Source organism: Petromyzon marinus, chromosome 15 (genome assembly GCF_048934315.1).
Source record: "Petromyzon marinus isolate PM22_M1 ecotype Great Lakes invasive population chromosome 15, UKy_Petmar_22M1.pri1.0, whole genome shotgun sequence".
Classification (NCBI taxonomy): Eukaryota; Metazoa; Chordata; class Hyperoartia; order Petromyzontiformes; family Petromyzontidae; genus Petromyzon; species Petromyzon marinus.
In genome coordinates, this window is record NC_133681.1 from 17,212,303 (window position 1) to 17,227,690 (window position 15,388).

Genomic DNA, 15,388 nt, shown 5'->3' on the forward strand with positions numbered 1-15,388 from the left:
CGTGTGGTTTCTACGAGTGTGGGGAAAGTGCATGGTGGTGTGTTTGCGCTCGCCGGAACGCGTGTGGTCGGCGCGCGGTGTCACGGTAGAAGAAACGCCGCGCCCGAAGGACTCGGCGAGTGAGCGCTTCGTCCTGTGACCCCGGACTCCAGCCCTGCTGCGTGTGGGCTATCACCAATCCCAAATATCCGCCCCTCCAGCCCTTTAAATAAACTCCAATACAACCCCCCAATCGGCTACGCGTGTACGAGTGACGTCCCTGCCCTCTGACCCCCGACCCCCCCGTCCCGCGCGTGCGATTGGTGTGTCGCTCTAAAAAAATCCCCGCCCCGCAGCCCTTTAAACAATCTCCATTGCCCGCCCTCGGCGGCAATGCGTGTGCGAAGGACGTCATTCGCTCTGACCCCTGACCCCCCGTTCAGCTCGTGTGAGTGGTGCGCGGAGTTGTGTGAGCAGAGACGTCGCGTTTGAGTGGCTGAGAAGCGACGGATTGATTCCAGGCAGCCACGTGCCAGCCCCGAGCTATGCCCCACAAACAGGACCTGCGGACCCGAGGGGCTGCGGCATGAGGAGAGGAGCCGGAGAGCGGCAGCCCTCTCCCCGCGAGCGAGGATTCGAGTAGCGGCTGCTCTCACTCGACCGAGGAGTCCGGAGCCCGCAGCCCTCTCGAGATCAGCCCTCCCCCAGGGGGGGAGCCGGGGGCCATCGTCCCCCACAACTGACAACCTGTGTACCAACTGGCCGAGCGAGAGTTTGTGTGTATTTGAGCGTAATCGTGCCAGTGTTTAGCTGTACCAGGGAGTTTTATGCAGCAGAGTGTTTCGGTGTAGCAGGGTGTCCGGATTGTGCCGGCACACTATCCTTCTATCCGTAATGTCGTAGGGTGAGCTCCATTAAAAGTTTACTCGGACCCCAACCTGTCAAAGCGCCTAATCTTTGAACGTGGTTCTCAACATCGTCCCTCACCCATGCTATGTACCTATGAGACGTCCTGCTTTTACAAATGTTGATGAACTGGAGGGCAAAGGTCTGGAGGACCCCACATGGAGTCTGGTTTCTCACACCCGAGCCACCTGTGACATTTCTGGAGGCTTCTCTGGGATTTTTGTCCCATTTATTGAGTGCGGATTTGGCTTACTTCTGGCTTCATCCCAAGACGTCATCCAGTTGGGAAATACCCGAAGGTTGTGGGAGTCGCCCCGTGCTTCAGTTTATTTCCAACCCTCGCAATGGCCGGTTGCTCACCAGCCGGAAGTCTTTTGTTGCATACACCACGACCGAGGTGTTGAGAGCAGCCATCTCGTGGCTGGTCGGCAATGGAGATAGTATTGTCGATTAGGGGAGCGTGAGTCTGTGGCGTTGGTGGTGCTGCTGTCACGGAGGCGACACGAGTTTAGGAAATTCAGTTTTGTGGGTTTCCTGTAGGGAGCACTGAAAGATCCTCTCTTCCTCTTTCTCCACCCTTTGTCTGTTGTCTCCATGTCCCCGTTCAACTCTTTCTATGCCGCTTTCCTTGAATGTGCAGCCGCCTTTACGACCTCCCCTCTCCCCTTCTCTCCACCTCCAACCCATCTCCGTCGTAATCTCCTCCCCTTTGTTCAGGCTCTTCCCTTTCTTCCTCAGTCTATGTATGGGGTTATTGTTTATCGGGCTATTATACAAAAAATGGAGCTTATTTTAGCCTTTGAATAGGATTTTCTGTTTTCTTTCGGTAGCGTGTTGCGCACATAGGGAAGATCGAGCCACGCCACCGGTTCCCATGATCAAAATCTTTCTCAACTTGTCTCCCTCGGTAGGAATGCCTTTTCTTCTCCAGCAGGCAATTGTCTTCTCTCTCTCACCTCCGTTATTTCTTCTGATGCGCTTTCTTAATCTCGCTTGCTGTGTGTATCGACTCTATCATTCAACAAGGGCAAATTTAAAAATTTGCTTTTTTTTCCTCCACTGCTTTACCACTATACCTCCTGAGTGGGTACTCGGAGTTTCATCTAATGTACTATTTGATGAGTCGCTTCCACACAGCACAAAGGCGGTAGCTATCCGAACTGTAAATTTTTCTTTCAATTTCGAAAGATTCTCGAATTATTCTTGGCCAGCAGTAGCTAGTTTTGCACAGAACTTCAACATTAAAATCAACTGAGTGTCCTTGTTGGCACGTGTGCTCTGTTACTGTTGAACACGGGTGCCAACAAATAATACATTATTTAAATGCATGCCTATAAAGGGCAGCATACTTCAATAGGGATTACCATTGGTACGGCTATTTTAATACACAATAGACAGGAAGGACAAGATCAAAGGGCTCTCATAATGCACATGCATAATGTACGTTGACTCGGTAATCTCCCCCCCCCCCCACTTTGCGCGAGAGTGTCACAAATCTGGCTGTCGCCTGATGAAGCTAGTTGTAATTACTGGCAAAACGTCGTACTCCGATTGTAAATGTTGTGGCTTGGCTCTCCAAAGTACCAGTGACGAATTGGCTTGTTCTGTTTCCGTGACAACCCTTACTAGTTGGCTGTGTCGAGTGGTGGCGGGTTTTAACGACACGTTTAAATATGTACGCGATCTAACCCAAAAAACACCTCTATAAATGATATTGGGCCCGAAAGCCTACGTGCTAAACCACAATTAAAAATATATACAAAATAACAATAATTTCTAGTTTTCCTCATTCACATCGTGATTCGTATGAAAAGACATGAGATGATTGAGACATGTTAAATCATTAACTATTTATTAATATATATATACAGATAGTCCTCGACAGCAATGTCCTTGTCCACGTGCAAACAGAGTTAGGATAGCAGCCTCCTTTAAAAGTCAGAGTAGATTTATACGCTGTAGAAGACAGTTGACGAATCCTCGCTGCTTGATTCCTCCTCGGATCCCTTCAGCAGTGAATCATCACCAGTCTTCTCTGCCTGCTCATTCTCCATGTGGTCAAACAGAACCTACTTCGCCACAAGGAGGCTTGGCATGCAGGCTACATGACCCAACCAATGTCACCTTGCCTGCAGGAGAAGCTCACGAATGGCACTCTTTCCAGTTCTTTCAAGATGTTTGAGCTCCCCACACGATCCAGCCTGCTTAAACCCAGCATGGATTGCAGGCAGGCCAGCCTGAATGTTTCAAGCTAACACAGATGTATGTTTAAAGGGGTCCAAATTTTGTAAGCATAGAGTAGAGAGGACACAATTGTGGCCAAAAGACCCAGAGCTTTTAAAAGAAGCCAGGTAGCTTCCACACAGCATCACACAGCCAATACAGACACACAGATACATTACCAGACACATGGACATACATACAGATACACACACAGACACAGCACCGATATGTACATGAGAATCACACTCACACCACTTCCTTCACATATTTGGCCACTTATGTCACCCCAAATGCTGATATTAACACAATACACGAAGTACAGAAATCGCTTGCTAATCGAGAGGGTTAGGTTCCTGGAAAAAGCCACGGCAGGCAAATCCGTGGTTGGTCAAGTATAGGGGCCATGGTCAGACTCGTCGTAGCTTAATTAACTTGCCTGTTTATTAACTAAACACAATAAAATACAGTACATTACACAATAACGTAATAAACATGAACATTACATTAACTTTACATACCTTTAATATTAACGGTGATGATGAAAATGTATGTATTATATTGAACTTCTTTTGTACCGTACATAGCCAACCGTCCTATTCGGATGTGCGGGGGAAGGGCAAGATACTAAAATAAGATGATGGGGGAAGGGGTGGTTAGAAGGAGGAGCTCAGCTCACCCTTCCCCTCTTCCTCCGAGTCATCAATGATAGATGAGTGGGCAGGCGAGGAGGCAGGCGAGGAGGCAGTCACAGTGGTGCTGGTGGCTGGATCAGTTGTGCTGCTGGCTGGATCGGTGGTGTTGGTACTTTTCATTTAAAAAGTTAGGATGCATGGATGCTGTGTTTTTTTAGTGTAAGTTCCGGTACACCTCCCTCTATGGTTGCGATACGACACGGTCTTTGGCCTTCGAAAATCACAACAAAGCAGACAGACAGCTGATAGGCTACGACGCAGCCCCATGGGTGGCGCGGAGGTGCAGAGTAGAACCGCATCCCCACAACATTTGTAAATTGCGTGTTGCAGACCCGTGCTTACAGGCTGCGTTTAGTAAATTGGTATACAGATAATAAAACGTGTATAACATAGCCATTTCCGTGACCAGTCACAAGCTAATCCCTCAGCTATTTGATATGTAGACCCCCTCTGTCAAGGTGCCTCACTTCTCCCAACCAGCTTAAAGTCGCTACGAATCTTAACAGCGTTCATTGAAGCTCTGTGGATGTGTAGGCCTTTACTTTAACATCTATTTCTGTGACCAGTCACAAGCTAATCCCTTTGCTATTTCAATGCTAAATTACTAGTTGCCTCTGTGGATGTGTAGGTTTTGACTTTAACATCGCCATTTCTGTGACCAGTCACAAGCTAATCCCTCAGCTATTTGCACAAGCTAATCCCTTAGCTATTTCAATGCTAAATTACTAGTTGCCTCTGTGGATGTGTAGGTTTTGACTTTAACATAGCCATTTCTGTGACCAGTCACAAGCTAATCCCTCAGCTAATTGATATGTAAATCCTTTTGTCAAGGTGCCTCACTTCTCCCAACCAGCTTAAAAGTCGCTACGAATCCTAACATCGTTCATTGAAGCTCTGTCGTCCCGACACGTCTGTTCCCTTCACCTGAAGACAGCCGCTTGCGTTGTGGCCGAAACGTCGTGAGAATTTTATTGTGTTATTTTATTATTTTATTCTCATTCTACGTGACTTTACCAAAAGAACCAAAGAAGGTGTATACATGAATTTCGTGGTAGGCAAGTCCGCGGTTGGCAAGGGATTGCTATACAGGCATTATGTACAGAGGTGATGCTTGTCTGTGGTGTGATGGTGTGTCTGCATCCAGGCTAACATTCTCCGAAGCACTAGGAGATGTGATTTGCCGGCATGGTGAGACGGAGCCAACGACTGGTGCCCACGGGAAGGCAGCTGAGGCCCTGTGCTGCCAAGGCCGAGTGCAGGGAGCTCTTGCCTATGTCCACACCTGTGACTCTTTCAGCATGGGTGAGGTTATGATGCGTGCTTTGTGCGCACGCTACACTGTTCAGCCACATGGATTTTATTTCAGTAGGTGGCAATTTACCTGCTATTTGTGGTGCACTTGTGCAGAAGCATGGTTTTAAAACGTCTACAGTTATATAAACAAGTTAATTAAGTCTTGATTTGAAGCTTTCGTGATTGCAGGAATCCATACTCTTTGGTTCTTTCGGTAAAGTCATATAGGTATAAAATAAAATAAATCACGACGTTTCGATCGCAACACAAGCGGTCGTCCTCAGGCGGAACAAATATAATCCAGCAGTGTAAGTGAATTAAGTGAAGAGCTGTTGCATGGATATATTTTATGATTTGATAAAGATGACTCGCAATTTAGAACCCATGAGTTCAACTCCCGGTTGAGATCAACTTAACTTCCTGGAACGCTCTTCCTTCTGATATTAGGAAGCCACTAGAGCTATGCACTCTTAAATCTGGATTGAAAACTCATTTCTTTAGAACTGCTTTTTGTTTTTAGTTTGTTGTCCTTCTGCCGCACCTCTGATTAGCACGGTTGGCTACATACTCCTTGAAGGAAGTTCAACGTACACAAAAATTCACGGGGGTTGGTAAAATTACTTTAAATTTGCAGGAAGTGAATGGTAGTCCTTCCTACTCTTTGGTTTTTTCGGTAAAGTCACGTAGAAATAAGAAATAATAAATTTACATAATAGCATACGACGTTTCGATTGCAACGCAAGCAGTAATCATCAGTTATAGAAGAGCTAAATTTAAGAGAGAGAGGAAACACAGAACCGCAGATATATATAGACACCTAAGTAGAGGGAGTTAACACAGAGACACAAAGAGACACAACGTACGGAGCACAGAGAGATAGGGTCTCTGTGCCGAGGCCTTAGCATGTAGGGGAGACAAAGAGAGATGGAGAAGCACATCAAATCAAACAAGATTTAGTAACATTTGGAAACAATATAATGCAGCACAGAGGGTCGGTCAAAACACAATTAACGCATGGTGTGGCTGATTACGTTATTTCAAAGATTGCTAAATTATAGGTTAAGAGTGATAGAGTACAGATCGCAGACACATATATAGATATCTAAGCAGAGAGAGTTAGCACAGAGACACAGAGAGAGACACACACATGGGACACAGTGAAACAATGCTTCTGTGTCGAAGCTTTAAATAGAGGGAGAGGGGGGGGGCGGAGACAGAGAAAAGGGATCCACGCACATGCCGCTGCAGCGTGATGAGGGGGGGGGGCACAAAAATCAGATTAGCATGACCACAGGGACTGTGGAGAGAGACAAGACACATACACGTAGACACAAAGGCAGAAACACAGGTAGAGACAACACTGAGACACAAACTTAAGTTAATTGTGACATTTGAGAGAGAGACAAGACACATACACGGAGACACAGAGGCAACGCAAAGACACATACTTGATACCTCCCCATAGAGGTGGTTCAAACTTGATTTGGTGCTTTCGTGACTGCAGGAATTACTCTTTGTTTTTTTTCGGTAAAGTCACGTAGAAATAAGAAATAATAATAACGTAATCAGCCAGACCATGCGTTAATTGTGTTTTGACCGACCCTGTGTGCTGCATTATATTGTTTCCAAATATTACTAAATCTTGTTCGATTTAATGTGCTTCTCCATCTCTCTTTGTCTCCCCTGCATGCTAAGGCCTCGGCACAGAGACCCTATCTCTCTGTGCTCCGTACGTTGTGTGTCTTTGTGTCTCTGTGTTAACTCCCTTTACTTAGGTGTCTGTATATATATCTGCGGTTCTGTGTTTCCTCTCTCTCTCTTAAATTTAGCTCTTCTATTTTTCGATTTAAAGCTTTCGTGACTGCAATGATTCATCTTCTTTGGTTCTTTCGGTAAAGTCACGTAGAATGAGAATAAAATAATAAATTGATAAAATAAAATAACACAATAATATTCTCACGACGTTTCGGCCACAACACAAGCGGCCTTCATCAGGTGAAGGGACGAGACTGTCTGGTAGGACAGCGCTGGAGTGAAAGAGCCACGTTCAGATCACGGCCTTTAAGCCTCAACTTTAGCACCACGGATAGCTACGGGCCCCGTTCAGACGGACGAGTTCGTCCATGGTCGGAACAGAGGAGGGGGAGAGAGACAGCTGCGAGGCGCTACTCATACTCCATGTTGTAAAACCATACCATTAACCGTGGTGTGAGAGGTATTAAGAGTCAATGCTGGCGAAGGGGCTGCGGTCTGATGATTGCTTGTGTTGCAATCGAAACGTCGTATGCTATTATGTAATTTTATTATTATTTCTTATTTCTACCTGACTTTACCGAAAAAAACCAAAGAGCAATTTCTGCAGTCACGAAAGCACCAAATCAAGTTTGAACCACCTCTACGGGGAGGTATCAAGTATGTGTCTTTGCGTTGTCTCTGTTTGTGTCTCCGTGTATGTGTCTTGTCTCTCTCAAATGTCACACTTAACTTAAGTTTGTGTCTCAGTGTTGTCTCTACCTGTGTTTCTGCCTTTGTGTCTACGTGTATGTGTCTTGTCTCTCTCCACAGTCCCTGTGGTCATGCTAATCTGATTTTTGTGCCCCCCCCCCTCATCACGCTGCAGCGGCATGTGCGTGGCTCCTCTACTTGCTCAGTCCAGTCCATGCTAATTTGTATTCCTTTTCTCTGTCTCCGCCCCCCCCCCTATCCCTCTATTTAAGGCTTCGACACAGAAGCATTGTTTCACTGTGTCCCATGTGTGTGTCTCTCTCTGTGTCTCTGTGCTAACTCTCTCTGCTTAGATGTCTATATATGTGTTTGCGATCTGTACTCTATCACTCTTAACCTATAATTTAGCAATCTTTGAAATAACGTAATCAGCCAGACCATCCGTTGATTGTGTTTTGATAGACCCTCTGTGCTGCATTATATTGCTTCCAAATTTTACTAAATCTTGTTCGATTTGATGTGCTTCTCCATCTCTCTTTGTCTCCCCTACATGCTAAGGCCTCGGCACATAGACCCTATCTCTCTGTGCTCCGTACGTTGTGTCTCTTTGTGTCTCTGTGTTAACTCCCTCTACTTAGTTGTCTGTATATATATCTGCGGTTCTGTGTTTCCTCTCTCTCTTCAATTTAGCTCTTCTATACCTGATGATGATTGCTTGCGTTGCAATCGAAACGTCGTATGTTATTATGTAATTTTATGATTATTTCTTATTTCCACGTGACTTTACCGAAAAAACCAAAGAGTAATTCCTGCAGTCTCTAAAGCACCAAATCAAGGTAGTCCTTCCTGTTTAAATTCCTTCCCCCATCAGAGGAGTTACAGAATGTCCTTCTGTGGTTCAGGGCCACCAATAAAGATGAGTAAGTGCTTGTGCTTTTTCGAGCGTAGTGACCACTGATATTTGGACTGTTTGGCGGTCAAAGCAAATTAATTAATCAATGCCCCCGTGGCTTTCGCAGAGGACTGCATATACCTGGTTCTCCGCTGTGCCAGCGTGGAACTAGTCCGGGGTCTCACTCAGGGCTGGCGGGGACGGCTCCCCATGCTATCCCTGGGACTGGTAGCCTCAGTCCTGGTGTCTGCCCAGCGGACTTGCTACGCCATGCAGCTCCTGCGTGCCATCTACAGCTGCGGGCCAGGTGAGCTGTACATCACCGCTGCATGATCAGCACAGCATGCACTTAATTAACTACATTTGCAATTGGGACCTATAGAGCCCCTGAAGGACAAATGCATCTCTCCGACAGAGAACACGTAATTACACAGCCACATGGCAATGAATAGCCAGCTGCTTGGCACTGTTAGCAGAGTGCTCAACTTGCATTTGGAAGGTTGGAGGTTAAAATTTAGTTGAGGGCAGACTCAGCTGTTGACTTGTCTGATTTCATTAAATTAAGTACACCAAAATCTTGGCCATCGCGGGTTTTCCCATCGTGGATTTGGCTATTTCCACCACGTTTATTGAGGTACAGTTCACCGTTTGTGCTGCCATGGCTCGACCATTCGCGGCTTTGACCGTGAGATTCCTGTGTCGGGGAGGCTGACCCCCGACTCCCCGCTCATCTGCGACCCACTGCTCTCCGACTCCCCCCCCCCCTCGCTGCGGCCCCTCGAGGCATGATTTAAAGGGCTGTATGAACCACCTCGCGAGTACGCCGCCGTGCCCCTCTCGCACACGCTAACCACGAGCCGCACAGTGGCGATTGCACCCACGCGGGTAAATTACACGCTCGTGCGCAAACACAGGCAACCACAACGAGAAGGCTTACAACACCATGCACCCCTCTCCGCACTCGCAGGGACAACACGACAAGGTTTATTGTCTACTGGCGATTTATTCTCCGATTAACGAAGCTAATCTACCCGTGTCAGTGTGGGCCAGCAGGGCAGGTCTAACCTATCTCCCGGCGGTCTAGGACTCAATATGTCCCATCTCTCCCTACTCACTCTCCCTAAGGGATATTCCCCTTTGTCTTACCTCTCTCCTCCATACTTACAATCCGATTTCGAGGTGTAGGAAGCCGTGGAAAGGCGAGGCTGCACGTAGCTTTTGCTGGGAACCGGGCTTAGCTGCTCTGCGACTCATCTCACGGACGTTCCAGTAGCAGGGCACGATGACTCCTCCGATCCCTCACTCCAGAAGAACCCGAACAAAAGAGACTTTGCCCTTGACTTCCCTCCCTTTTTATCGTCCCTACATCAAAGATAACGTGCCGCTAATCCGCTGGCCTCTCGTCCAATCCGGAGCCTCGGATTTCCCGCTCTTTGCTAATCGGATTAGTGCTCTCTCCGACGTCCACCCCCTACACACGCTGTGCAAGGGGAGGGCCCCCTGCTTTTCCGCCGCTCGCTACTCCGCCCCACCCCTTACCTGCCTGCTGACCCGTGTCGAGTGTCGAGGTGCTCTATCCACGGTGGCTCAGCAACCCCCGTCGTGACCATGTAATTACAACCCAGGTCACGGCGCCGCGGTGCACATTAGCCTCGGGGAGGTCGCTCAATTCCCTGGTCGCAGGAAACTATGAAGTTCTGTTCCATAAGAGGGCTTCTGGGTGAAAAACTGTCGGCCAGGTGACCTCCCCTCGGGGCTCTATGTGGGGATGTGTGTGTGTGTGTTCATGTGGGGGGTGTTGGGGGAAGCGCTGTGACGGAAGCCGGGTGGCTTTGTTGCTGCAGCACCCCCGCCGCAGGCACGGCTCCCACGGAGTGGCTTCGCTGTTGTGGCACCACACCTGTACATTGCGCATCGTAAATAAGTACTATGTAGGTACTCTTAACTGCACTGTGCTCGCAATCCTGCCGCAGAAGAATATACATATTTTCGTTTTCAATCTATAATATTACTGATCATTTACATAAAAAAAATACTTCCTGTTTCATGTTTCGGTTCATGTAGGCGAACATAAAACAAAGGAGGGGGTTTCGTGTTACGAACCGGGAACCAAACCATATTTTTTGAGTTTGCGAATTGTGTTTTTTATGATTGCGGCTATTGTCAGGAACGTAACCCCCACGATGGGCAAGGTTTTGATGTGCTGCTTTGTATAGAGTGAGCATCGGTCATGACATGGATAGACTCTCTCCGACCATAGGAATGTGGAATTTACACCGTTTGTTTAGAGTCACCAAAGGAAATTATTACTCTGCACATATCACTTAAGAAGATTCTGTACGTTTCTGCTGATCCAGAGATAAATATTCGAAATACACCAACAGGGGCAGAGAATGGCTCATTGCACTGGAGAAAAATCAAATGTTAGTCTAGTAAAACCTCTCGAAGCCGAACTCGATTACGGGGCAAGCTGGAAAAGCTGCAAAAATATACATAAACCGGAATACGCTGACCAGGAACACTGTTAGTTCGCTAATTAAGTTGCGCGATAGGACACGACATGCGTATGTGCACACGCAATTCTCTAGATGTAAACACATGAACTTCTCTGTGTTATTTGCTGAAGCCATATGCATGAACTCCACGCACATCCATGCGCTTCGCCAGACTCTTGCGCTATCTCGCTTTCTCATGCTTCCTTACCCTCGCTTGCTCTCCCACTCTATCATATTTTTGTACATTTGTTCTATATTTTTTCAACAATACCTTTTCAAGCCTTGGGGATCAGCTTACTTCTTGTGTTTCAAATGCCACCTTTTATGTTTTCTTCGGTTTAAGAATCAGCATTACAAGTGTGCCTCATGGTAACAGACTCAGATAAAACTATACAATAGTGATGATTGAAGTATTCAATGAAAATTTTTTGAACAAATTTAATTCATCTTCAATTAAGCATTGCCTTTCTGTAGCAAAGAAGCTCGAGTGCCTTGTAGATCTGCGTAGCTAAACTGTAAAGGGCCACCCAAACCAATTTCAGCAACTCGGCAATAAGTGAGACGAAATATTATTCCTTCATCAACCTGCACGGCGAGTGTGAGTGAAGGTCAATCCGCCGCCATGATGCACACTCCTTCACCACGGTCCTCCCCAGCAGCTCTGGATCCACCATCTACAACACGGACTTTGTCTTGCAAATGAAACTGTCGAATTTGAGATAATTAGCTACCATGGTGTGATGGTGAACACACTGTTGTTCCTTCTCCCTGGCATGGCAGCAGAAAATTTTTATCTAAATTCTCCCACTTTTGGCCACTCCTATCTAAAAATGATCTTACCTTTGGTCACCCTGCCGTAAAAAGGTGTACACCACAGTTAGTCGATTGGCCATTTCCGTATTGTTACATGACGTCGGTAAATATAGGCCAAATACTCTGTAGACAGGTTCTCAAGATCTGCCTCGAGTGGAGGTCCCTCCACAAGCAGTGCTGCAAACAAGCAATTGCAATGGTGCACCTGTACCTCAACTTACTGTGTTGCTGACACCACCACTCCACGGTTGTTCCTTAGACTGTCTCCGAGAAGCCATCGAGCACGACGCCGTGTGCCCCTCGCCCGGCTGGCGGGGCCTTGCAGAGGAGTGCGAGCGCCACAGCTGCTCTGACCTGGCGACCGCCATCATCGCTGCCGTGGCCCCCATGCCGCTGAGGAGGCTGGACCATGATGAGGGCTGGGCCGAGACTGCAGGGGATGCCCAGCTTCCTAAAGGGCGAGACAACAGCGAGGGACGCTCGCTCATGGAGCACGTGTTTTACTGAGTGACTGTCACCCAGCATAAGCCCCTAAATAAATAAAAATGTTGACACTGGCAGTAGGACTGCCACTTGTCTGGTTTCGACTCAAGACAGTCGAGGTGGCAGGAATTAATATGTACCGATATCTGGTGGAATTCTGTTTAAGTTTATTACAATTTAGTGCACAGTATTGATACACCGAAGGTCCTACGCTGACTGAGAAATATGCCTGTCTGGGTTTGGTCTGTAGAAAATGTGTCAATCCTTTCTGGTTGTGGTCTTTTCAGGCACCACTGTGCATTGGGCATGGTGGCGGTGGTAAGACGCACCTGTGATCCAACAGAATGGGAGCGAGGTTTGTGGGTTGTATGTATGTTGAACTTATTTTTCACCATATGTTGCCAACCGTGCTAATCGGAGGTACATTAAGACATCTGTGTGTGTTATAAATTATAGGTTGAATGGTCTTTAGAAGGCAGAACAGCAAGTGTGGTGGGGCGGGGATTCGGAGCTGGTCTGGGGGAGGGTCTGGTGGAGGTCTGGGGGGGGGGGGTGTTCAGGGTGGGTCTGGTGGGGCTCCAAGGTGGGTCCAGGGTGCTCCAGTGGGAGTTCGGGTTTGGTCTAGGTGGGGTCTGGGGTGGGTTTGGGCAGGTCCCAGGGAGGTTTTGGATGGGTCTGCGGGGGTCCGGCATGTGTTTGGGGTTGGTTCGGGTGGGGTCCAGGGGGGTTCAGGGGGTTGGGGGGGTCTGGTATCTGGCCGGGGCAGTCTAGGTTGGGTTGGGCAAGGTCTGGGGTGGGTCCTCGGGGTTCCACGGTGGGTTTGGTGTGGGTCAGCGGTGGGTTAGGGGAGGTCCGGGGTGGGTCCGAGGGGTTTCCTGGGGGTATCCTGGGTGGGTCTGGTGGGGTCTGGGTTGGTTCCAAGCGGATTCTGGGTAGGTTCTGATTATTTTTTGGGTTGGTCAAGGCTGTCTCCAGTGGTATGGGGTTGGTCCGGAAGGGGTCCAGGGTGGGTTCGTGGGGTATTTGTGCTATCCTCTATAGAGACTGGTAGTGTGCACCATTTGTGCATTTGACTGCGGTGTGATGTTAATGACTTTGCTGTCTTCTTCCTTGATGCTAAGTCAATGTACTTAACATCGCATAAACGTATGTTAAATGTTGCAGATTTTTTTAATGTTTGTATACAGTGAGGGAAAAAAGTATTTGATCCCCTGCTGATTTTGTACGTTTGCCCACTGACAAAGAAATGATCAGTCTATAATTGTAATGGTAGGCAGGTTTATTTGAACAGTGAGAGACAGAATAACAACACCAAAAATCCAGAAAAACGCATGTAAAAATTTTTATAAATTGATTTGCATTTTAATGAGAGAAATATGTATTTGACCCCTCTGCAAAACATGACTTAGTACTTGGTGGCAAAACCCTTGTTGGCAATCACAGAGGTCAGACGTTTCTTGTAGTTGGCCACCAGGTTTGAACACATCTCAGGAGGGATTTTGTCCCACTTCTCTTTGCAGATCTTCTCCAAGTCATTAAGGTTTCGAGGCTGACGTTTGGCAACTAGAACTCCCTCCACAGATTTTCTATGGGATTAAGGTCTGGAGACTGGCTAGGCCACTTCAGGACCTTAATGTGCTTCTTCTTGAGCCACTCCTTTGTTGCCTTGGCCGTGTGTTTTGGGTTATTGTAATGCTGGAATACCCATCCACGACCCATTTTTAATGCCCTGGCTGAGGGAAGGAGGTTCTCACCCAATATTTGACGGTACATGGCCCCGTCCATCGTCCCTTTGATGCGGTGAAGTTGTCCTGTCCCCTTAGCAGAAAAACACCCCCAAATCATAATGTTTCCACCTCCATGTTTGACGGTGGGAATGGTGTTCTTGGGGTCATAGGCAGCATTCCTCCTCCAAACACGGCGAGTTGAGTTGATGCCAAAGAGCTCCATTTTGGTCTCATCTGACCACAACACTTTCACCCAGTTGTCCTCTGAATCATTGGCAAACTTCAGACGGGCATGTATATGTGCTTTCTTGAGCAGGGTGACCTTGCGGGCGCTGCAGGATTCCAGTCCTTCACGGCGTAGTGTGTTACCAATTGTTTTCTTGGTGACTATGGTCCCAGCTGCCTTGAGATCATTGACAAGATCCTCCCGTGTAGTTCTGGGCTCATTCCTCACCGTTCTCATGATCATTGCAACTCCATGAGGTGAATCTTGCATGGAGCCCCAGGCCGAGGGAGATTGACAGTTCTTTTGTGTTCCATTTGCGAATAATCGCACCAACTATTGTCACCTTCTCACCAAGCTGCTTGGCAATGGTCTTGTAGCCCATTCCAGCCTTGTGTAGGTCTACAATCTTGTCCCTGACATCCTTAGAGAGCTCTTTGGTCTTGGCCATGGTGGAGAGTTTGGAATCTGATTTATTGATTGCTTCTGTGGACAGGTGTCTTTTATACAGGTAACAAGCTGAGATTAGGAGCACTCCCTTTAAGAGTGTGCTCCTAATCTCAGCTCGTTACCTGTATAAAAGACACCTGTGAGCCAGAAATCTTTCTGATTGAGAGGGGGTCAAATATTTATTTCCCTCATTAAAATGCAAATCAATTTATAACATTTTTGACATGCGTTTTTCTGGATTTTTTTCTTATCTCGTCTGTTAAAAGCTCTAACAGATAGGTGAAAATCCTCCCCGTAGAGGTTATTAATTCTAGATTTGAAGCTTTCGTGACTGCAAGGTTTCATACTCTTTGGTCACAGCTCATCGAGACGCTGACCTTCCTCAAAAGATGCCGCGACAATATATAAACCCGATCGTCTCAGAGTTGTGTACTCAACACAGATTTTCTGCTGACTTCCACCTGAAGATGGAAGCTTGTGTTGCCTCCGAAACGTCGTGATTTAATTGTTTTCTTTTATTTTATTTTACCTACATGACTTTACCGAATAAAACCAAAGAGTATGAATCCTTGCAGTCACGAAAGCTTAAAATATAGAATTAATAACCTCTACGGGGAGGATTTTCACCTATCTGTTAGAGCTTTTAACAGACAGCGAGATAAGAAGTCACAGCTCATCGAGACGCTGACCTTCCTCAAAAGATCCCACGACTATATAAACCCGATCGTCTCAGAGCTGTGTACTAAACACAGATTTTCTGCTGTGAC

At 47.2% G+C, this 15,388-nt stretch overlaps 1 protein-coding gene across 1 annotated transcript; it reads left to right on the top strand.

Moving 5' to 3' along the window:
* Nucleotides 1-2,827: 2,827 nt before the first annotated feature.
* Nucleotides 2,828-12,736, top strand: LOC142924655 (clathrin heavy chain linker domain-containing protein 1-like). Its single transcript, XM_076067332.1, has 3 exons — nt 2,828-5,102; nt 8,558-8,737; nt 11,998-12,736. The coding sequence occupies exons 1-3, from the start codon at nt 4,895-4,897 to the stop codon at nt 12,243-12,245; spliced, it is 636 nt and encodes a 211-aa protein (XP_075923447.1). The 5' UTR covers nt 2,828-4,894; the 3' UTR covers nt 12,246-12,736.
* The last annotated feature ends 2,652 nt before the right edge of the window (nt 12,737-15,388 follow it).